Below are 25752 nucleotides of genomic sequence, written 5' to 3' on the forward strand. Positions count from 1 at the left end.
AAACATAAAAAAATGTCATAACATCATGTTTTGGTTTAAAACAAGAAGATGAATCCCTGCAGTCACGAAAGCTTTAAATCGAAATGTTTTGGTTTGTCAATCTACACACATAACATGTGTAAAGCGCCACCCCTCGAACTATGTTATTTTTTACGTAAGAATTTAGTTTTTTAATTCACTTGACAAGTATTGCTTCTCAGAGCAGTATTTAATGCAATTCCTGAAAGTGAAATTAAAATAATGAATACAGAATTTCCAGTCCTTTACCAATCCACTGCTGGATGGTTGTTTGACCATACTTCACCGTACTGATCCAATGCATGTTCGCGAAGGGGTGGCCCAGGACCAGTTCAGATATCCATCACCACTGAGATCAGTCAAGGTCGAGAATGAAATGCAGGTCGCCAGGTAAAGAGTGCAGTGAGCTCGCCACTGTGCTCCTACTCCTCCTTAAAGCGAAATACACGCACAAACTTGTGTGAGCAAAAGCATATCTATATCAAAGTTATTTAGTTGCACACATATATTTTTTGACTCCCCTGCTCTGAGCACTGTATCACTGATGTGAGTCGTTATTCACAGTTTCGTATATCTTCTTGGTTCTTTCGGTAAAGTCACGTAGAAGGAAAATAATAAAATAATAAAAATAAAACATAATAAAATAATTCTCACGACGTTTCGGCCACAACGCAAGCAGCCGTCTTCAGGTGACTTTACCGAAAGAACCAAGAAGATGAATCCCTGCAGTCACGAAAGCTTTAAATCGAAGTTTTGTATATGTTGAGCTGAGAAGTAAGAAGGCTGCACGACTGCTACTGCTGCTGTCACAGCTGCTGTTGCTGCCGCTGCTTTTGCTGCCACTCTGACTCACCCTTAAAAACAAGACATTCACCACGCTCCAGCGAAAATGGAACCCGATATGAATTGCTTCACACTGTTTGATTTGGAAAAGTAGAACAACAAGCGATGGCTGACAGCTTTATGTCAAAAGCAAAATGGGGAATACATATTAATAGCTTCACGGGTGTCCCCAATTGTTCATTAACTTTTCAGCGACAGGCATTGTCTGTTAGCAGGGAAAAATAGTTTGTTGTAAAGGATGTGTCTGCCTTATTCAAACACCTGTTCTGCCCGCAGGTAAATGGCTGTAAAATGGAAGATTGAATGCCCATTCAATTCTGGGTCTCGGTTTTTTTCCAGAGCCTCTTTAAAGCGGGGCTCCCTCCTGCTCTGTGGCGCTGTCATTGTGTTTGGCCGTGTGCGTGAGGTCCTTCGGCTTACTTGCTCTGTCGGCTAACTTGCTCTGTTGGCTAGGCCGCTGCCAAGAAAAAGTCAGAGTCAATACAAAGGCCGATTTATTTAGTTATTTATTATTTGCGGTATATATTTTATTCCAAATCTAGATTCCAAGTCGGGAAAATAATTCCACTCGAAATGTTATGATGGCGATGATGACGATGATGATGCAGTGTTTACCAAATAAATGAAATGCCATTCTCTAAAAAATATATATTTAATGTACAGATCCTTCATTTTGTAAAATCGCCTTGAAATCCATTTGTAAACCCACTGCAGTTAAAATGATTTTCTTTACTAATATGGGCACACAACGGGTTTTGCATCTGAAAGGTGTATTTGTGTTAAATAATATCATTTAAGATTATCAGAGTTTCATGGCTGTCAAGAGTTTCAATTTATTGGTGAAACGTTTGTAACTATGAACTTGTCTTTGTGAAAGAATAGACTCCTGCATATTTTATTACAATATTTATGAGCTCAGGATATTATATTAACCTTACCGCTACTTTGTCATCATCACGTATGACAGACTACTGAGAAGCCTCATCATAGTCATGTTTGTGGTCTGGTCAATACATATTTCATGGTACACTTTGCAAAACTTAAATAAAGCTCTAGACATTTTAAAATGTAGAAACTTGCATGATTTATTTCTGTTTTTATTTGATTCGTGATGGGCTGTCAGCAAGGTTTATTGATCTATGTTACGTAAATTATGCATCGTCATTATCATACTTTTTATCGCTATATTTATGAATATCGCACTTATACATGCAGTCACATCTCTAAATTTCACTGTCAATATGTTATTGGTGTCTCTCCTGTTAATTTAAATATAGCGATAATGTATGGCCCTTTCTTACTCCACTGCTGGATGAAAACCTTGAAAACGACATCGGGGTTATTTGACTGTACTTAACCATGCTGATCAGTGCGAGGCAATGACAGGGAAAAGGGACCCGGGTCCGGTTCAGATATCACTCTTCTCTGATGTGAGCCATGGCTGTGAATCGAACAAAGTCCCCCGGTTCACAGAGCAGTGATCGTCGGTGCTGTGCCAAAACTCCACCACTAGAGCATTCCATTGATATAGATATGCACATGACACATGTAGTCTGTAATACAAAATGCTCGAGGAATGTTTCGTGTATTTAAACGATGGGGACTTTGGCCTACTCTTCCACACTGAATTATGGTTCCATGTACTTGTGTGCCAATTGGCTGATTGCATACTAAACCACTCACTGTGGCTGATGAAAATGGTTGTCAAAGGTTTCAACCACCTAAGCTGGGCACGTGGTCTATACGTGTGGTACATATACGGTATGTGTGTAACGATGCGTCAATTTATCGCTTCGAATAATTTTTTACTCACGATAACATGCGTTAAATCACGCCAGTTGAAACACTGGGTAAGTTTCTAAAATACCTCGCCAATGTCCACCCAGCAATACAAGTGGGGACACCACATTCGCTCGGAAAGTCACGTGCAGATCTGCTTATCGTGGAGGCCCTTCCACCAGCAGTGGGAAGGTTGCAGCTTTAACTATTTAGCACGTTGCATCGCAACCCAAAATAGTGACAATTCATCCAACCACTGTTGGGGGGGGGGGTTGGGGGGGTAACACTTCACTATCCTCACATGTTACATGAACCGTTCGTGCTGCCCAACCCCAGGTGTTCACGGGCATATTCACGGCGGAGATGGTGCTGAAGATTGCGGCTCAAGATCCCTACTACTACTTCCAGCAGGGCTGGAACATCTTCGACAGCATCATCGTCAGCCTCTCGCTCATGGAGCTGGGCCTGTCTTCCGTGGACGGTCTATCTGTGCTGCGCTCCTTCCGCCTCGTAAGTCCCCCCCCAACCCTCAACTATTTACTATTTTACTACTACAAGGTAAGGGCCACAGAGCTATGTAGCTCTTTTTCAGAAGCGCCCTGGCCACAAATAACAGCCCAACGAAGTGGCTTATTGTGGGGGAATTTATAGTAGCCAAGACAAAGATGCCGCGAGTTCAATTCCCGGCCACGATCAACATCAGTGACGATGATGTTGTGTGAACATCAACACTGGGAGACAAAAGCTACCAGGCGTGGTGCTGGCCACACCACCCCCTTGTGCGCTGTGCTGGTTGCATGCTCACACAACCAAAACAAAGATCCCCCATATAGCCTTAACAGACTGTAGGGGCAGTGATGTTAGCGAGCACCTATGAAGGCCGGCACGGCACATGAGGGGGTGCGTGGTCTGCACCATGCCCGCCACCTTTGTCTCCCCAGTGGCGATGTTTACACACCGCACCAGGCATTCATTTGAGGCTGAGTCGACCTATGGAAAGCCCAGGACTGAGAACGTACACACACACCCACACGCATCCATGCTCACATATGTATGCACACAAACGCAACCTCAAACACCAAAACACTTGCACACTCATGCACTCAATTACTCAACCAATCACTCACAGCTCTCTTTCTTGTTTTGACTCACCCACCCACTCCTACAGACCCACTCTCCAGACTTAGAATGTGGGTTATGGATTTATTAAATATATCATGGAAAAATATTATAAAAACCGATGTTCAGCATAACATTGCAATTGTACAGGGACAAGATACAATAATATTCATTCTGACACGAACAATTTTTTAAATGTTTTAGAGGTAAATGTTTAAGTGGCAAAAAATGTACAAATGAACAATTTACAAGCCTGTCAATCCACTGCTCTGTCGATCATGGGGGTTGTTTGACCATATTTCACCACACTGGTTAGTGTGGGTTAGTGATGGGGGGGGGGGTCCAGACTGGTTCCGAATCACTCGCCAATGATGTTATCCATTCCTCACAAATAAAATTCAGGTTGCCAAGTTCATAGTGCAGTGCGCTAACCACTGCATCACCGCTCCATCCCACGTAGATTCAAAACAATAGAAACAAGGACAGATATTTTAATTGCCAATTCCACACAAGAGTCACGCTGTTTCCGCAATTCTTTGTAATTATTATTGCCGCTGAACTCACTTTAATCTCGGTGACTTCAGTCACAAAATGTTTGATGAAGCTCTTCACTTTCAGCACAATACAAACAGGAATCACCTGCTCTTCACCGCCGGTACCGTTTGTTGTTCCAAGCCCGCACGTCTCCCCGCCTCGCTCAGCCCCTGCACACACACACACACAGAGAGCTGCTGTCAAAGAGAGGCCGGGCAATTGTCAGACCTGTCACGTTTGTGGAAATTAATTTAATAGAGGTCGTCCGCAGTGAGGTTCGCATGACTGTGCTGAACGCGCGGCGTGGAGGAGGAGGAGGATGCGAAGCAGTGGAGCCTGCCGCTGTTAGCACAGCGACCCTCCCCGCTTTAATGGAAACGAACCCCAAGACAAACACGGAAAAATGTACAATATACACTCTCGCACAAACACTCGGAAGGATATGTACACATACAGAGATCCCCGGATAGCCTAAACACACGTTTTTTTTCCAGCAAGCGCTGTTTGCGAGCGCCTCTGAAGGCCGGCACTGTGGCACACGAGGGAGTGGGTGGCCAGCACCACGCTCGGCCGCCTTTGTCTCCCAAGTGGCGATGTTTACACATCGCACCGGCTAATCATTTGAGGTTGAGTCGACCTAGGGGAAACCCAAAAATCAGGTTAACATATTCACCGCTGTTATTTTATCGTGAGTGTGGGAATCGAACTCGGGTTGCCAGTTACGCAGCACAGTGCGCTCACCACTGCACCACCGCTCCGCACGCACACGCACAGGGATGCGCGCACATGGCACGTCCACCCCGCACGCCCACAACGCTTTGGTGCTTTTATTGCCACGCACATCTGCCCAGTTTTTACCCGAGCACAAAGCTGCCGCCTTGTTGACACTGCGAGAGGTGGGAATGGAGCGTTTTCGAATGCGGCCGGCTCTAATGTGCATTGCGCACTGTGCAGCCATCTCCCCCAAGGCACCGCGATGCCCCGGCGTGCACAGTGCATTGTGCGTGCGGTTTGCTCTGCTGCATCTCTTCGTCTAACGAGAACGCACGAGGCTTGCGAACCGAGGCGAAGCGCCCGGGCTTCCACCGAGGCTCGCCCAACGGGCATCCATTCCCCGAGCGCCTCTGTAATAGGCAGAACGTTTCATCGTGCGGCAACCTCCCCCGCCTGCTTTCCACACCCCCTTTTCTTTCATAAACGAACAAAAGCATTACTTAATATGCCAGGCCAGTCGATTTTCCAAAACAACACGTGGTTTGAACTGGTTGGACCCACCGACGCAGACGTGGAACCGTTAGAACCAACGTTGGGGCAACGGTTCCAACCACGTTGCCAGCGTTGGTCAATTGGAAAATTAAATTGTAGGATGTAAATTCGAAATCTCGACACGTTCATCAATTCCTCGCGTATACACAAACTGGTACAGTACATACATTTTCCTTTCAGGGCAGTTATTGAGAAACGTGTTGAGTTTGTTTTTGCTATTTGTGCTTGTGCACCACAACCAATCCACTATCACAATCGTTTTTTGTACATTGTTTTTGTATATAAATATCATGTCAATTGTGGGACGTAATCTTGTTTATGTTTTCTTTAGCTATGAAACAATATTTTTTTCTCACAATAGAAATGCTCAATATTGTAAGGGTCGGTGTTTATTTATAGCCTCCTACTCCATAGATGTCCACAGCAATTACCTTCCACGTGACGCTAACATTACAAGACAAAAAAGAAACCTCAGTGGCTTTGCGGCAGTGTTTGGCACGAGTGAAGGGCTCTGAGTGAGCGCGAATTATAAAGCAGGGTCCAGTTGAGACTCGCGATCTACTAGATTATAGGGGCTCTGAAATTCAAGCGGGTCGTGAGATAAAAAAAAATTGTATGTATGTTGAACTTGTTTCGCACCGTTCGTAGCCTACCGTGATAATTGGAGATTGCTAATTAGTGAGACGAACTCGATGTGAGCAATATCAATTCTGAAACGTATACAATAGCCTTCTGCCTTTGTGTGTATAGATGCGGAGATCCCACCAACAGACAGGGACCCGGGTCATGGAAATTTCTCGAAATGTAACTCATGACCTGGGGGCTGTCATCATCACCAGTTCATTTTGGTTAAACAAGTGGGGGGAAGAAATCGACAACGGTGCGAGGAGAGAGTTGAAAGGAAATCAGCAGAGGCCAGCTGAGCCATAGAAATTAGCCATTACTCGACTATAGATTGGACAGGTGAGCAGGGGGGGTGAGAGGTGCAATTGAATCCTTCGCCACGGTTAACATCAAGTGACGAGTAATACCATCGCTTTCGCCAATCCACACTGACCAGTGTGGCCAATTTTGGTCAGACAATTCCCATGACCAACACAGCATGGGAAGGTCTTCATGCATCAGTTGATTGACAAAAGACTGTACATTTTTACTCTTGAACATTAACGCTGATAATTATCGCACCAAATATTTATATCAGGCATGTAACGAAACATTGATTCGTTACATGAAATGGATTCTTACACACGTACATCCACAGAAACATCGGCGGAAAGATAGTGGAAAGTTATGAGCTTCCCTGAACATCAAGATATTTAAATTTTTACTTAAAACTTTCGTGACTGCAGGAATTCATATTCTTTGGTTCTTTCGGTAAAGTCACGTAGATATACAATTTAAAAAGAAAAAACCAACGACGTTTCGATCGCAACACAAGCGGTCTTCATCAGGCGGAGAGAAGGAAAGGAAAAAAAATAGACCGCTCGTGTTGCGATCGAAACGTCGTGGTTTTTTTTCTATCTACGTGACTTTGCCGAAAGAACCAACGAATATCAACATATATATGCACGTGTCCTATTTCCTTTAGCTTATTCTAGTTCTATGGCTTTTTGAGCCACTGGGAAATGACCATTTCCTTCACCAATATCCCCTTTCGGTGGGCTGCCCACTTGTGTCTGTTACTGCAACTTCCATTGCATTCATCCCTTCCAACATTTCGTGGTTGACTTCCTGTCAGACTGTGGCCTTTCTCTTCCCCGAGCACATCCATAGTGTTTTCAAATGCTGGTATATTTAGACGCTTTATACATCCCAAATGGTTGTTTTGTGTCGTTCAAGTGCCTGGCGCTGTTGTTGATTGCCGCGATGTTCACGGGTTGTGCGGTGCGTTTGCTTTTCAGCTCCGCGTGTTCAAGCTGGCCAAGTCGTGGCCCACGCTCAACATGCTCATCAAGATCATCGGCAACTCGGTGGGCGCCCTCGGCAACCTAACGCTGGTGCTGGCCATCGTCGTCTTCATCTTTGCCGTGGTGGGGATGCAGCTCTTTGGCAAGATGTACAAGGAGTGCGTGTGCAAGATCAGCGAGAATTGCACCCTGCCTCGCTGGCACATGCACGACTTCTTCCACTCGTTCCTCATCGTGTTCCGCGTGCTCTGCGGCGAGTGGATCGAGACCATGTGGGACTGCATGGAGGTGGCCGGCCAGGCCATGTGCCTCATCGTCTTCATGATGGTCATGGTCATCGGCAACCTTGTGGTGAGCGAGTGTGCGCGCGCCGTCACGTACGTGTGCAGGCCCGGACCTGCAATTGCTTGCTTATGCCACTGCTGGCGGAAAAGCCTCCAATAGAAGGTGCTCCAATGAGTCCCTCCCGGAGGGTATTTGGCCTACTCTTCGACGCTGGTATAGCCAGCCCATACTGTTTGTCTCCCACTGCGATCGTGACGAGAGATCAGGCCAGCTAAAAAACGCATTCTGGGACGATTACAGATGTTATTCTGCGTTGTGTTTTTGTCCTCTGTCGCATCACGCGGATGGTTGAGATGACTGGACAACTTCACAAAGAGGGAATGCGAGTGGGTTTTGTAAGGGAAACACTTTATTCAGAAGTGCTCTTCTGGGTAGCTTTTGTATCTCTGCAAGTGACTAAGAGACACACACATCAGCCCACGCCACAAAAACACCACTCTACTCAATCCCGCGTTCGCCCACTGAGCTGGCACTCAATATAACACAACAAGAATATTTAACAAAAAGACCTAAAAAAATATATTTCAGCCAAAGTGTCCTATTAAAAACCACTGTAATATATATATATAAACGGGAAATTTGTGAAAATGTGTCTGTTCAAAATGTTTAGCATACTTCCCAACATGCAATAATTTGGCATGTGGGTAGCTTCCAGACTGTACACAATGCAAAAGTATAAAAATAGACTTTTGTATTTTGGGGGGGGGGGTGCAATAATGGATATAGTTTGCATGGCAAGTGAGCGGTGACGTCACATCTGTGATGTCACCCGCATGCGTCAGCGTCACGCTAACGTCACGCATTCCCCCCAAAACTCTCCGCGTAGGCCGTGTATTAATCCAAGACAAGAATCCAAGTCTCGGGCGAAGCCGGGTAGTAAAGCTAGTGGTACATAAATTAAACAATATTTGCTTGTAGAAATGAATAACATTTAATATCGAATTATATGAGACGAATAATACTGTACCAACCACAAAACAAATAAGTGTCTCCTCTCTGAATCAACCATTACATTAATCTCGACCACAATAAGCAAACAAAATCTGTTCATACCAAATTACCTTATACAGTACTCAATCCTGAATGATGCGAAGCTGTAGGGGCCACCATTGTGTTTCAACCATTAACACCGAATAAGTTCAATATTGAATTGAACTGTCCAAGAAATGGCCTCTACTCTTGCCATTAATAACGTATAGTATTAATCACTCTTCGATTTTCCAAAGCAAAGATAACTCGTGAATATTAAATAAATGCAACAACGAGGCATCCCACGTCATTCTGTTTTAACACGGTAGCACCTATAATGGCAAACTACGTAACATAAAAAAAAACTCAAAGAAACATCTTGTCCCAGCAACAGTGACAACGCCACGCTGTTCAATTCCCCTGTAGATGGAATTGAGCAAACAGGTCGCCGCAGCTGTTAGATTAAATTATCAAAATCAACTTTAATGTTAGATTTAATTATAAGCCTATTAAGCTCTATCCAACTCATCAACAATCAATTAACATTTAGTTAATCTAACAAATTATCATTTAAATGTATGGGCATTATTGTAACTGTACACAGCTTGGCTCTTAAACAACTCCCGCTGAGCCCGCACTGAAGAGAGGCACCGACTGTGAATTTTACAACTGAATCAGAATCTTTATTTATCCTGACAAATATTCTGCTCCCTGGGCATGGCCTAGGACAAATACACAGCTCTGAAATGTATTCCTGCATAATGGAGGACCCATTGCTGCTAACGAGCGCCTATTCGGGCCGGATCTGCATGCATGTAAACAAGCATGTAATGCAGCCATCAGTCCACGTTCCTGACCACTACTTTTCCCCACGATAATATTCAATGTACCACGTGTGAATTGAAGGCTGAGTGAACCTAGGGTAGACCCAGGCAAGGTTACTACTTCACATTGATCTGCATGAGCAAAAAATGTCACCCAGATTGTCAAAGTTGTAGCGTCGTGCACAAACAACAACCATACCACTGCCCGTGCTCCACACACTCATACCTCAGACACTCAGGGGCAACAACAGCCGACATTCGAACACTAAGTGGCGGTGATGTCACCACGGTGCCTGTGCCAGACCAGGTGCACTTTGAGGCCACATTTCTGCATGCATTCACAAGAAGAATTCCCTCACATATATGGGTACATCCACCTCGATTTGCTTATAAATAACGAAGACTGAAAGGCAGAATGGAGGGATTCTCCCTCCTGCCCTCCCATCCATCATCTGTCCATCTGTCCCCCTCTCTCCTATCTCTTCGTAGCATCATCCTCGCTCCCAGCGCTCACCCACTGTTCACACCTCCCTCCCTCGGTGTGATCGTCCACCTTGTGAAATTTTGGTGTTTGGACTTGGACTCCTGTACGTGGCCAACCATCTGAGATGCTCCCGTGATTGCGGTCGACAACATGCCCAACCATGCTTGTGGGTCCCAGTCGCGTATCGTTGGTGATCGTCCCCCTACGCCTGAGCTTTGAAGGAAACGTCCGGCGATGTTTCCGTCGCCAAAGATGGGGCAAATGGTCGCGGCGACGCGTCTCGGGCGATTAATCAAAGACGTGAAGCCATTCCCTGACTCTTAACGTGTCCGTTCTGTTCTGCTCAGTCGGACGATGCTAGCACCGCAGTTGCAGTCAGACATCTCTGTCTCTGTAAACAAGATGCAAGCTGGTGTGTGCCCCCCCAGCCAGCATCGTAGCCTCGATCGCTCCCATCTCCAGCTCTTATTCCCGGCTGCAGCTCGCGCACTCGGCTTCCGCACAACACGCCGACACGGGGTCGTATTTAAAGCGGACCTCGCTGTGGGAATATAACATTTCTCGGGGCTGGGTGGGTGCTCTGCCGCGTGATTCTCTGGTCAGTTCTTCGTGCGAGAGATCATTATCGAGGTGCGATCTGCCGTGATAAACTTCTCAAAGAAAACGGGGTCACTTGAATAAATATAAATCCCCCCCCCCCCCCAAATTAAAAGAGAGGCATCCGAATAGAATTATCATGTTAATGGGACAGAAATTATTGCGACAAATTGTTTCATAACAAGCTATCAATAATGAATTGCTTACTGTGAGCACGAACATTTATTATCTTAAGTTAATTAACGGTAGCATATTGAATTACAAAGTAATTCTTGGAAAAAAGAAATTTAAAAAAGTTTATGACCAGAATCACATTCGTAGGCATTTTAAACAAGTCGCATTAACTGAACAGTAATTGATGGTTAAGAAATCATCAGAATCATGTGACTACATTCATGCAGCTCATTGAGAGCCGAGTTAATATGTGGAAAATGTAAAATGTCGCTTCATTATGGTTTTACTTGATTTCATATGAATTCCGATTGTGGCACAATAATGTAACCACTTACTGAGCCAATCTGTACAAATCAGTGCTATTGGTTTGTGTTCAGTGAGTTCACAAATTACGTGAAAGGAACCTTCATACATTTTAACAAAAGCAGAGCATTAGCGATATATTTATTTTTCCTATAAAATATGAGAGAATAAAACAAGGTTGTATTGTAGGCCAATATTGATTTGTAACCTCATCGTGAAGGCTAAAACCCTTTGTCTAAATTCAATGCTTAACTGTTTCTCTATTCCTCTGTCCCCTCTTCTACCGCTCCATCTATTTTCCTCTCTTCCCTCCACTGTATCTCACCCACTTCCCTCCCCCTATCTCTCTCCCGGTTTATCTCACCTCTCGCTCTCATTCCCACCTCTCCCTTTAACCGTCTCAATCTCTCTTGCCTCTCTCTCTCTAATCCTCCCTCACACTGCTTGTCGCTTTCTCTTGCTCTCCGTTTCACGCCCTTCACTCTCTCCCCGCGCCTATCCTCTTCGTCTTTTTCTCCCTACGCTATCTCCCTCCTCCTCCTATCTCTCTTCTCTGTCACACGTGCATGGGATTCACGCTCGGGATGGAGGGCGGGTGACGTCATCGCGCAGATGTGCGCGGTCAAGCTAGCCAGCCAGCAAAACTAACAAAAAGATAGTTGTACAAGCGTGAAACGGTATCAGATGGGCAACTTATTGTTTTGTAGTATGTCTAAAACACGATTTCACATTTCCTCAGATGTGTTCTGCTACAATGTCATTGTAGTGTATTTTGTATGCTTGTGGCTGTAAATTGTCTTGTGGCACAAATACATTGTAACAACACCTCAGTACTAGTCAGACTTTATTGAAATATCGTATTATACTTTTTAATGGATCGGACACCTCACTATGAACCCCACGACCTGAGCGTAATTTTCAGTGACGGCCAGCATCGGTGACATCTGAAGCTGGTGTAGCCAGGGCTTTGTGCTGTTGCGTGCTCATTGAGGGAGTGACATTTACTGTGCGTGCCTGTAAAGTTGGGACAATGTGGTCCACATGTGGTGTGTCTATGCAGTGACATTGGTGTGCTCTGCACCCATATTGTGACGTTGTGGTGTTCAAGTACTCCATGCCAATGTAATGAGAGATGCTTGACACGCGCGCCCATCTAGCAATGCCGCCGTTCACGTGTGGCGTTGCCAATGCGGCGAGGGACACGCACTCTGCTGGCCGCCTTGGTGTTCCAGCGTAGTGCTGTGCCCATCTGCCCCACCGACGCAGGTGCTCAACCTCTTCCTGGCGCTGCTGCTGAGCTCCTTCAGCGGCGACAACTTGTCAGCCACGGACGACGACGGGGAGATGAACAACCTGCAGGTGGCCATCGGCCGCATCGAGCGTGGCGTCTCCTTCGTCAAGCGTTCCATCTGCGACGTCTTCCGCAAGGCGCTCAAACGCAGCTGTGACAACGAGGAGATGAAGGCCTTGGATGACCTCGGAGGCCTCGACAAGATGGAGATCTATGTGGGGAACCACACGGGCGTGCAGGTACCACGCGACGCCGACACCCCGGTTCCGCTGACGCATGCGAGCCGAGGCAGCGTGGAGCCGAGCCAGAGTCAAACTGTGATGTTCCGGGCTCACGAAACATCTGAATCTTGCTTGGGGCCAAACGTGGGCCAAGGGCAGGGTTAATGGCGTTGCTCCCTGCGTGTGATGTCGGTACCGGGCCGACGCAGCGTGGCTACGGCGCAGCTCAATTATGACATTTAAAAGAGGTATGAGGTCGATGGATCGACATTCGGCGCTTGGTTTTAAGAATTTAAGCTTTGTTAACCTTCAAAACACCTACATTCTACTTCACAGCGAGCATTCATTTCTCTTCGATTGCAAGCATCCTCATTCGTATTGGCCAATGATGAGATTAGTGCTGCGATAAGAGAACCACATCCATTCTAGGTAACACCGGTGTAATATAACACATCAACTAAATAATGAAATCTCAATTAAACCATAAAGTACGGATACATCACTTGTATCATCTCCCTGAATCGTTGTGATGGGGTAAGATAATCACCAATTTTTTTTTTATTTCATGGATATTCACGTACACCAAGCTCTCAGGATGAATGGATATTCAGACTACACAATCCGTAAAGCTATCACCCCAACCATTGGGAAAGAACCATCTGAGGACCCAATCAAAACCATCACCTTGCCATACATAGCAGGGGTCACTAAAAAGATTTCCAAAATCATAAGCAAACAAAAGATCCAGGTTCGATTTAACACAGTACATAAAATTTGTCATCTGATCCCATCTGTGAAGGATGTGATCCCTGACATGCAATACCCCGGCGTCTACAATCTAAGCTGTGTCTGCGGCAGTAGTTACATTGGGGAAACGAAGCGACATGTCTCGGACCGTGTTCGTGAACACAAGGCAGATCTGAAACACGGTAGGACCAATACCTCGGCCGTGGCTGATCATTGTTTTAATGCGGTTGGCTCACACGAAATGTATTTTTCTTAGACGAAGGTACTTTACAATCCCACTGGCTATCAACAAAGATTCGTTCATGAAGCCATCCATATATACAGACACAATTTCAACCGAGAAGATGGGTACAAACTGAGCAATTATTGGAAGGACGTTATCAACCAGTTTAAGTCATAACTGGCTGTGATGTTCCCATTCTACCACCTTCCGATGTTAGTTGTTCATTAACAGGTTCTCACTCACACAGCCACTTCGCGTGCCGACCTAGAGGTTACGGTTCTGCGATCTCCCATTAAGATGCTAATCTCTCACATTAACATGGCCACCTCAGTGCGCGCGCCATGGAGGCGCGCGCATTAACATGCTAATTTTCACCTGGCAGCCCTGTGATTGGTGGAAAAACCAACCACCGTCGTGGTTGCTGCCCACCACTTACATTAACATTAGCTGCCCCGCCCATTCTGCTGACATTTGGGCTACGCCCATTTCAAACCTTTATAAACAGTTTGCCTTTAGAAGCTAACCCCCTTTTCCTGATGACGACCACTTGTGTTGCGATGGAAACGTCGTAGTTTTTTGTTATTTTCTTTGAACCTATCTACATGACTTTACCGAAAGACCCAAAGAATAGGAATTCCTGCAGTCACGAAAGCTTTAAGTCAAGATTTTCCAAAATAAGTTAAATTCTTCTGTTGGATACTACATTACCACTAAGGTATGTTTTAGCCAGTTTGTACAATGCTAAACAGAGGGACTGTGACATGGTAATGCTTCGTGGTATTTTTTTGTCATAGAAAAAAATGGCATCAGCGGGCAACAGTTTGTTTTGACAAAGTAGATTTTACAAAAGAGGCATTGCAGCTAAACAGATGCCACAGGAATTTGACACCGTCGATGCACACTTTAATACCTAATAATAACATCGTAATTCCAAACGCACTTGGTAAACAACTGGAAATGCGGGCATTTTGTGTCTCTTCTGTTATATAAATACGACATATTCAGATTATTAGGTAAGTAAGTCCAGAAACTTGGCATGTTCACACATTGACTCTCTCTTCTGAATTCTATCAAAGTGCTGAATCAAATAGAAAAGTAACACAACACTAATCAGAAAGGAAAATGAGCTACGGTGCTTTTGGCAAATCCTTTATTGAATCAGTCTGGCAAGAGCTGCCCACCCATGTAACTGTAAGTATGCTGATTGCAACTGGCAGTCGACTATGCGTCCATGTGTACATATGTGAGTGCGTGCACGTGTGCCCACTTGTATGTATATGTCCTGCATGTGTCGTGGGTGTGTGTTTGTGAGTGCCTACATCTGTGCTTATGTTTCTGCTGTGTGCGTGCGCATGTTGCATGTATGCTGTGTGTTAGTATGTATGTTTCATGTGCTGTGTGTGTGTTGCATGTGCTGTGTGTATTTGCTTGTGTACATGCTGTGCACGTCTTTAGCAGTGGTTAACATTCTGCTCTATGAGCCCGGCGGCTTAGTGTGATTCCCGGCCATGGCTGACATCAAGGAGCGAGTGATATCCGAACCGGTTCTGGGCCTGTCCTAGGTCTACTCAGCCTTAAAAATTAGCGCTGTGGAAGCAAGGTTTGCCGAACATGGTGTAGACCACACCACATTTCCGTAGGGCGAAGTGCCAACCGTCAAAGGTACTCGCTAACTCGCCCCAACAGCCTGTTGTCGACTACAAGGTGGGGGGGTGCATCTCTGTGTGTGCGCGTGCGTCCAGGGAGATTCAATCGTGAAGGACGGGAACGGCGTGGCGAGCGGCGCCGCCAGCGTGGGGAACAGCTTGAAGAACCACCACGTGCTGGACGTCGACCGTCTCGGCTTCCTCACCAACCCCAACCTGGGCGTGCGCGTTCCCATCGCCGTGGGCGAGTCCGACTTCGAGAACCGTGACGAGGAGGACGAGGACGACGACAACCAGACCACGGAGTCCGGCATGGATGGAAGCAAGGAGGTGGGTGCCCTGGGGGGGGGAGCGGGTGTAGGGGGGGGTGGGGGAGACTCGATCGAGATGGACGGGTATACGGTCAAAGCATTTGGGGCGGTGTACCTGTCCGTTAAAGGATCTGAGACGATTCTGGTGGAAATTCCACATTCCTATGGAAGTGCTGCATTGGAGTAGCTGTTGTTAGCGCGCTGGACCTGCAATTCAAAGGTCCCTGGTTTAACTGGACCCCTGGCGCAACAGTTGCAACAGTGGTGCAAGTTTCTTGAATGCTCCCCCGCCTCTGTAAACGCAGCAGGATAATTGGGTCCCCCACAAAGAGTTGATTGGCAGGCCACGCGCGGTGGGGTAAAGTGTGGGCACTCCCATCTCTTCCAGGATGTCTGGCAGCTTGGAAGAGTAAGCCAAGTACTCGTTGTATGTATCCTGTAGAGAGAGTGGAGGGCCTTCATCCAGCAGTGCCCTGAGAAAACAGTTACAGGGCTGCACCTTCACCTCTGGCGTGGTGCGGTCTCTCTCTCGTCGACTTAAAGTCTTTCGTGACTGCACGAATTCATATTCCTGGGTCTTTCGGTAAAGTCACGTAGATAGGTTCAAAGAAAATAACAAAAACCTACGACGTTTCGATCGCAACACAAGCATCATCAGGAAGGTGACGAACGCTTGTGCTGCGATCGAAACGTCGTAGTTTTTTTGTTATTTTTGGTTATTTTCTTTGAACCTATCTACGTGACTTGACCGAAAGAGCCAAGAATATGGTCACTCGTTCCCTTGAATGAGTGACCACTTTGTAGGATGCATCCCCGACCGGGATTTGAACTCACGACCATCTGATTACGAGCCATGTGCCCTGGTCACATAGATCCCCTTCACCCCAGTTGGGTGGAATTCAGATACTTGAGTGAAATTTCCCAAATAAAGGATGCACAGGCCCAGGGCCTCAAGGATAGGGGAGCTGATAGAAGCTCTCACGTACAGAAAGAGGAATGTGAGGAGGTGACAAGAAGCGAGAGGTTTCTCCGACTATTAACAATAATAATCATCATTTATCGTGCAGCCGTTTTCAATTCCACTGCTGGATAATGGCCCTGTGCATGTCGTATCGGTTGTGGGGTTTGTTTAATCATACTTCACCACGCTAGTGCGTGCTGCTTGATGAAGGTGGAGTTTGTAGCACAAGTGTGCAAACCATTGCACCACTGCTCCGCCTAACAATTATCACAATAAAATAATAATGCCCCTTATTTTATCCAGGAAATTCTTACTATGTCTTAAGACTTGTTTTATGGAAATTTGTACGTTTGGCCAATTCCATAATGCTTCCATGTGGGACAGAACCAGAATAGTCAGAGAAACCCCACATTGTAAACACTCAACGGCTCCGCATAGATAGATTCAAGAATCCATTGCTGTATTGCCATCTCCTGGCCACCTCGCAACCCACAGGAAGACGGTGAGATGCAGCTGTAACAAGCAAATTGGCAAAAGTGAACAGTATTTATTGACTTGTATTACCCTGTTTGGTCTGAGGTTTTTCTAGATGTATGTGTGTGTGTGTGTTGAACTTCCTTCTTGCACTGCACAATAGCCAAGCGGACTAATCAGAGGTGGGGGAAATACTATAATTCAAGTCTAATACACAGACACTAGTGCTGCCCTATACGTGTGATCACGACTGCCACAGTCTGTAACGTCAACAGACTGTTGTCAATCTAACCATTAACCTTTCCCGAGTGATATAAAATGAATAACGATATTCTTTTACGTACCTTAGTTGAGCCACTGCTGAATGAGCGCCAGCACGTCAGTGAGGGGGCTTGTTTTACCATACTTCACCACACTGGTCAGTGTGGGTTGGTGATGGGTGGAAGGGGAGAGAGCCAAGAATGCTTCATATACCATTGACAGCCTCAGCCAGGAACCGAACTTATGTTTCCAGGTTTATAGTGCCCACCCTGCAAGGATGATATGCAGTGTTTCAACACTGCAATGATCTCCCGTTCTACGGCACGCCGTGCGGTGTGGGATATCGAGGCCTATGAGCTACAGTGTGGAAACACCGCAATGTGCACGATAACAATAACGGAGCAGCAAGTCCATTAATTTTATATGGAAGCAGTTTCAGTCGCTGTGCCCTTGAGGCTGGACTGTAAGCAATTCCACACTCATCACGATGCTCTGAAAGCAATTTTCAAAGAACATAACGCATTGCGTGAGCATGGTTAGCTGCAATCCAGGCAGGCAGAGATCCATTTCAAAGAGATGAGAATATCATGGCTTTGCGTTCGTGGTACATATGAGTGGAGCTTGCAGCAGAAATGTTTAAACGTTTGACAAAAGTTGCGTGGCCCTGTGGGCAAGTGACATTGCATTGAATAGCGGGTGTGTCTCGGGCTTACGTGCTCATGTGCCGGTGTTATCGGCCGTTTGTTTTTTGTTTCTGTCCATAACAACACCACCACATTGTGTGTGTAGGCAAATGCAGTTGCGATCCAAACCAATAGCAGAACTCCAGAAAAAAAAATTTCTGTATGAGATCACAGGGTTGTTTTTGGACAAACGGTGACTTGTTTAAAGATGTTTACCCTGCTGAGGAAGGCCATCCGACCCTCTGCTAGCTATCGATGACCGTACAATGTCGGACGGCAATTGATAACATCGAGTATTGATGTGAAATATCTGTGTGGGATATCTGGGTGACTTTGCCCTGCAAATGTTTTGATGGTCCAGTACAATAGAATGATGCAGCAGAAAATTAAACTCTGCCTTAATTTTTGGCAAGAGTGAAGTGCTGAGAAAAGCTGAGAAAATGTGTTTTTTTTACATTGCATAAACAATCTCTACATTAGCCAGAAGGGCCTCCACCGAGTGTCACTTGGGATTATCTAAACGAGAATGTTGTCTCATGTATTCGGAAAAGTGTGTCGAAAAACAAGGTTACATGTTTGCAAAATAATACTAAAACATGCAGATAGGTCAACAATATATTTGCTGTTGCTCCTTCGACACCTCGCTGCCACGACATACAATGTCTAATTCCTCGACGTAATTGCTCAATTATTTAGTACGCGTAATATTTTGGCAGATGTCCAATGTTGGCATAATGAACATTGACAAACACGACCACGCCAAGCCTTTCTGACGTCAATATACAGCGCGCAACGTTGCCTAAACAAAACCTGCACGCAGTCAACTCAATGTGTGCTCTCATTTTCATTCCGATGCTAAACATTAGGCTCACTAATTATAGATGCCAGGCCGGAAGGCAACATTTGAAAGTTGTGCCACTGGCTCTGCATGAGAAGAAAGCTGAATTGATACCCTCTCATCCTACATGTGAGCGGTATTTCTTGGTAGTGAGTGGTGTTTCTGGGTAGTGAGTGGTGTTTCTTGGTAGTGAACGGTGTTTATTGAGTGGTGTTTCTTGGTAGTGAGCGGTGTTTCTTAGTGGTGAGTGGTGTTTCTTGTTGGTGAGCGGTGTTTCTTGGTAGTGAGCGGTGTTTCTTAGTGGTGAGTGGTGATTCTTGGTGGTGAGTGGTAATGTTGTTGTGACCTCTGTTGTTTTGGAGGTGCATTGTAACCTCCTGTTCGAAGTTGCTTCTGATTATGCTTGATTTGTATCGGTTGCCGTTGTTTTTGGACGCTTGATGGCAAGAAACAGCACGACCCGTTTCACTTTGCGAGTTGTGCTGATATGTCAGCGCATTACCCATGACTGCCTTTGACACAAGCGGCACAAACTAATAAGTACTAACAAGAAGATAGACATCGTCTCTCTGTTCTCCGCCACTTGTTTTCGTAAGATCTTCCGTAGAATTTCCCGTGACTGTTCTTGTTTGTTACTTTTGATTTGTGCTGAAAGGCCATTGCACTATATTTTGTTTTAACTGCACGTGACTAAGAACTCAGCGGAGTCCATCTCTGACTAGATTGGCCCAACTCTTTTTACACCAGACCGTGTAAGCACTTTCAATAAATCATCACTGCGCACCATAATAAGTTGCTTCCACAGAGATGGCTTGGGATGCAAATGGATGTCATTATAACGCACATTAGTCCTTGACGAATTATTCATATTTCGAATACATTATGTATGCGACTAATTGGAAATTATAGTATTTCCACTTGATAAATGTTTAAGAACATAATTTGAGTACAGAAATTATCCTGGAATATTTTTTCTTCTTCTAATTCACTCGTAAGTAACTCGTGCAGTTTCACTATTAATTTGACGAAAGTTGTTTCAGTTGAAGACAGATGTTTCAATCATTGACAATTCATACCTTACAGTTTAAAACAAATTACTGTATTGTTATGCCGTCATACTAAATTAAAGCTAACAATATGCTCTGTTATCTTTAGAAAACACTCAATATTATTGTCTTTTTCACGTGCTAATAATAGAATTATCACACAATAATATTAATAATCATATATCGTGCTCAAATATTATCGTGTACATATTTCGATTTAAAGCTTTCGTGACTGCAGGGATTCATCTTCTTGGTTCTTTCGGTAAAGTCACGTAGAATGGAAATAATAAAATAATAAAAAATAAAACATAATAAAATAATTCTCACGACGTTTCAGCCACAACGCAAGCAGACCTGCTCTCCACCTGAGGACGGCTGCTTGCGTTGTGGCCGAGACGTCGTGAGAATTATTTTATTATGTTTTATTTTTTATTATTTTATTATTTCCATTCTACGTGACTTTACCGAAAGAACCAAGAAGATCGTGTACATACTTATTATGGAGCAGTGAAACATAATGAGCGTGATACAATAAAATTACTCTGGCAAATGTTGAATTACGACTCGATAAAACACCTCGACTTAAAGCTTTCGTGACTGCAGGAATTCATATTCTTTGGGTCTTTCGGTAAAGTCACATAGATAGGTTCAAATTAATGAAAATTAAATGAACAAAAAACTACGACGTTTCTCTCTCTCTCTCCCCGCCTGATGACGACCGCTTGTGTTGCGATCGAAACGTCGTAGCTTTGTTTGGTTTATTTTATTTTTATTAACTTGAACCTATCTACGTGACTTTACCGAAAGACCCAAAGAATATCGATAAAAACATTTTTAATGAGCGGCGGAGCAAATTCTTCATGTTACTTAAAACAAGGTAAAGCAGCAGTATTTCGTTATGCAGTACAAATGCGTTGCAATCGAAACAATTACGAACAAAATCCAACGCAATCACAATTATTATGACTTGTACAATGTGCGCGTCACGTGAGCAGGGCGGCACGCTGTGTCTGTGACAACAGCGGCAGAATGGTAACGGCCGCACAGCGAGAGCGGTGATGCTACGATGCAGGTTCATTCTTTCTAGATTTGAAGCTTTCGTGACTGCAAGGATTCATACTCTTAGGTTTTTTCGGTAAAGTCATGTTCGTATGTACAGAGCGAGAGCGGTGATGCTACGATGCAGGTTCATTCTTTCTAGATTTGAAGCTTTCGTGACTGCAAGGATTCATACTCTTAGGTTTTTTCGGTAAAGTCATGTTCGTATGTACAGAGCGAGAGCGGTGATGCTACGATGCAGGTTCATTCTTTCTAGATTTGAAGCTTTCGTGACTGCAAGGATTCATACTCTGAAGGTTTTTTCGGTAAAGTCACGTAGGTAAAGAAAGAAAATTTAAATTAATAAAAGTAATAATAGGAATAAAATTAAATAATAAATAACGGCGTTTCGGAGGCAACACAAGTCTCCGTCATCAGGTGGGACCGTTACAGCTAGATTTACTGTCTCAAGTGAGGCAAAACATTTGATACAGTAAATCTAGCTGTGACAATCCCACCTGTTGACGGAGACTTGTGTTGCCTCCGAAATGTCGTGATTTATTATTTTATTTTATTTCTATTATTACTTTTATTAATTTTAATTTAATTTTTTTACCTACGTGACTTCACCGAAAAAACCTAACAGGTTAATTCCGTCTCACCGCCATGTCGGGAAAGGGCCCTCCCCTCCTGCCCCGTATCAGGAATGTGCCACAGCCGTGGCCCTGCTGAGAGCCACAGCGCTTTAACCCCGAGCCACCTACACAGCGGCCCGTCCAAACGCCACAGCCAGCAGCACTCTCCAGGCAGCCGAAGAAGCATTGCTGGACGGAGCGCAGCGCTTACGCAGAGCCAAGCGGAGAGGAGCCTGCTGCCGTGGTCGGCTGTCGCAGCAGGCTGCCACAGCGAGGTTCTCTCCGCTGCCACAGCAGGCTGTCGCAGCAGACTGCCGCAGCGGGCTTCTCGGGGGTTAAAGGGTCTCGGAGCGACGAGCTGTAATGCTGGCGTGGGCTGCGCCGCCGGGCGAGGAAGCCCGTGATTTATCACCGGACTGAGGGTCCCATCGCTCGATAAGATTTGTTTTATCAGAGAAAATGTTCGCACACGTGATGATTTATAGGGCTGTCAATTGGTATGAAATTATTGGAATGAATTTATGCAAAAAGGTTCGCAAAATTTGCTGGCACCAATGAGTCAATTCAAGTACGAAGCCGCTGGGACTTTTCCACGCACCTCTGTGAATCCCGTGTACAGAAACGTGAGCGCTGAAATCCTTAAGCAACATTTTCTTCGTATGTACAACAGCTGCTGTTGTGTGGAATGCTTAGAATAGTGCCCCGCTCGGTGACACGTCTCCTTCCACCACCTTGTATTTGATTGTCAGCCAACACTGAGTAAAACAACATGGGCATTTTCGTTCTCTTCTAGCATGTGCACCAACAGGTCCAACGGTTCCACATTCACTCTCTTTTAGCCCCCCCCCCCCTCCCAATACGTTCCTTTCATTGACCACCACATTCAGATAAGCCCCTCCCTCCCTCCTCCCCCCTTAACTTGTATTTAAGAACTCGTATCTTGGAATCTCTGCCTCACTTGATACAGCAAATCTAGCTGTGACGGTCCCACCTGATGACGGAGACTTGTGTTGCCTCCGAAACGTCGTGATTTATGATTTTATTTCTATTATTACTTTGAGTAATTTTTATTTTATTTTTTTACCTACGTGGTGACTTTACCGAAAAAACCTAAGAGTATTTCCACCACCTTGTTTATTTTCTCTTCATTAAAAGCAAACGAGAGAAGTCGGAGGTTATTCATTCATCGCGATGGTGGTCGGGCACCACGGGGTGGGCAAGAGTGAGCAGTGAACTTGGACGTTGTGTCGCCTGCCTGCCCGCCCGCCGTTCACAGCTCACGTGTTTTTGTATTTGTTACCCCCCGAGGGAAAAGGCAGAGCAAGGATAAAGGCTCGGTGGGCTAAATATAGGTGTGCCCATGCACACTATGTACGTTTTATCGTATGCAAGGATTTGCAAGGCACTTCAGAGTTATTAAGCCCTGAAAGAATGAGCTATATCGTTCTCCCAAAGACTCGTGACCTTTTCCATCCAATTTTCCGATGAATCATACGATTGCTGAAACAATGTGTTGTCGGAGAGTTGAGACAGGGGTTTAAGTCTTCCACTTGCAATGCTCGCATGTTTTAAAGATGACTTCAAATTTTTGGCCCTTATTATCACCTCTGTGCCCTCATTTGTTATTTTTATCTTTGTGCCGCTCAGCCGTGCGCAACAATACCACGAACTGTCGCCATGGCCACAAACAAGTGTGTCTGCATATCGCGAGCAATAGCACGTTCGTCCGTTACATCGGGCCCCAATTAATTGTGCTTGAGCTGTTCTTTTGGTCGAAGTCCTAATTAGCAACATTTCTGCCTTCCAGCTTCTCCTAACCAATTGTGAATTGCGCCATTTAACAAATTTAATCTGATGATGAAAACAGCTGAACTATTATCACCTCCCAGCATCAGTGGGTCACCCGTCGCCGCGCTGGAGCTCCGCTGATTTGTTGAGTTTGGTGACACTGACGCTGACACGCACTCCGCCACTTTGGGGCGGTTCCAAATTTTGAATGTTATTCCAAATATGCGTTATACTTAAATGTATGAGAGCAACACTTCATCCGAGGTGTTGTGAGAGCCCCCGGGTTAGGTTTTCAGGTTGCACACACAGTAAAAACCCCGAAACACCTCAGAGGTTGTTCTCACGAAGCAATGTGGAATTGCCACCACTGGCTTAGGGTTATGAGTGCACATGTAATCACAGCGATACTTTGGCTTTTAGACTCTCTAACAAAATAACCTCAGGTCATTCAAAATGAGTTGTACCACAGGCAGAAGATGAAGTGGCCATTTCACTGCTTTTTTACTGAAAAACATTTAAAATCCGCGTGCAAATGATGAGGCTGTCAAGTCAACTCCAACACACGTGCTGATTATGCGGTGGATTGGCCTGAATCATTTAGCAGGGGATCACATCCGCGTAGTTGTTTGCGATTGCGCTACGCAGCTGGGCTGCACCGCACGTCATTAAGCACGATGTCCGACGTTTCGGTCCACGTGTACGTCCTCGCGAGCCGAAACCCTATTGCAGATGGCATCGTCTCCGTCTGACCTGTGTTTAAGCGTGCCCTACCTTTACGCCCCCTGCTGCGCCGCTGCAGAAGCTGGACACGGTGAGCTCGTCCGAGGGCAGCACGGTGGACATCCAGAAGGAGGGAGAGGTGGAGATCCCCGTGGAGCTCGTGGAGGAGATGATGGAGCCAGAGGAGTGCTTCACAGAAGGCATGGCTCCCTGAGAACTCTCAGCACCACCCCGCTCACCTCGTCTGTCCTGACCACACATGCGCACACTGTGCTCGATCACTCCCACCGTGCCTTACCTATGATTTGTATTGGCGCCATCCTTACAGTCCAAGGCTCGCAGGAAGGCGCGATGTGTCGCAAGCACAGTCTGCAGTAGTTTCACAGCAGGGTTTGTGCAGTTGCTATGTGTGATGCCAAGTGAATCATTTTCAGGTAATTAAGAAAAATTGGCTAATTTGGACCACGACGCTCATACTCTTTGGCCTACTCTTTTCCAAAAACTTCACGGGATCTATAAAGTCCACTGTGAAGCAGAGGGTGCTAGTGGGAGGTGCTCCAAATATACCCACAGTAATACGCCGCAGTAATAACCAGGGCAGCCTGCCGGGTGCACACCGTGAACCGCTGTCATAAGCAGCCTACACGTTACTGCTGGCCAATTTAACCGCCACTGCCGACGGCCTTTGACTCTCCGCTCGCCAAAAGCTGCAGGTACCCAGCGTTGCGGCTCTCCCGGCTCGCACTCGGTATCTGCAAGGCCCATCTGCCCACTTAGCAGCCAAAGATCGCTCTGCTGTGGTGCCAGGGGGTCCCACACGCGTCCAAGCGGACGGACAGACCCTCACGATTATGCATTTAATGATGTAATGATGCATTCAATATTCAATTTAGGTGATTCATCCATTCATCGATTAAATGGATACCTGCCCTCTCACAATATGTGCATCGAATCCTACGCATGATAATTGATTCCTTGTGATTCGTGCAAATGATATGTAAATTACATGATTATGTTACATCTACGATAACGGAGCAATCTAAATAGCACAATTGAGACGGAACAAATGAGAAACAATACACATGAAATGGTAAAAATAGACACAAATGTACGAACGCTGAATATAAATAACGACGTCGATTAATTCACTGAATCTCTTAGGAGGGGGTGGTGAATCATTATGTGCTTACTGCCTTGCCTGCTGGTCCCAGGACTCTCAACCTCTGCCCACCCTCCACTACCCAAGTGCCCTCCCATTAATTTCATAGGAGCAGAAATGCTAATATTTTTTGCATATTCTGGCATCAGATTGCATAACCTCTCACACTGCCATTCATCCACGCAGAACTAATACGTCTTGATGTTTGGAATGGGGTGGCAAATGAGCGTGAAATTTAGTTATCCAAAGCCACATTTTTCTTCTCTGGATAAATCCGCGAGTTAAAGATGCCACCTTGCAACATTCTAGCTGGGTGGCTGCAAGGATGATTTAGCTTCACAGGCTCGATTGTGTTCACCGCACGCATGGACATTTTGACGGTGGATTGCGCGGGTAGTGCGCATGGATCCACGATGGCCAGGATTTGCAGGGGCTGTGGTGTCGAGTCAAATTAACACACCGGGTTCTTGCTGTGACCCAGATTGTAGAACACAACACAAAATAATCGTTAGGAGGCCTATTGTCAGTTTATTTACATGTTTACTTAT

At 45.4% G+C, this 25752-nt stretch overlaps 1 protein-coding gene across 3 annotated transcripts in view; it reads left to right on the top strand.

Annotated features, from left to right (window-relative positions):
* The window catches only part of LOC133345963 (sodium channel protein type 2 subunit alpha-like), a 94824-nt gene that overhangs the window by 42105 nt on the left and 26967 nt on the right, over window positions 1–25752 (top strand). For all 3 annotated transcript variants that reach the window (XM_061557122.1, XM_061557121.1, XM_061557123.1), the window contains 5 exons: window positions 2977–3150; window positions 7461–7817; window positions 12429–12692; window positions 15387–15620; window positions 24125–24245. In XM_061557122.1, coding sequence (XP_061413106.1) covers window positions 2977–3150; window positions 7461–7817; window positions 12429–12692; window positions 15387–15620; window positions 24125–24245 — 1150 coding nt within the window. The remainder of the gene's footprint in view (window positions 1–2976; window positions 3151–7460; window positions 7818–12428; window positions 12693–15386; window positions 15621–24124; window positions 24246–25752) is intronic.

Source organism: Lethenteron reissneri, chromosome 23 (assembly GCF_015708825.2).
Source record: "Lethenteron reissneri isolate LAM-NWPU_2019-01 chromosome 23, ASM1570882v1, whole genome shotgun sequence".
NCBI classification, from domain to species: domain Eukaryota; kingdom Metazoa; phylum Chordata; class Hyperoartia; order Petromyzontiformes; family Petromyzontidae; genus Lethenteron; species Lethenteron reissneri.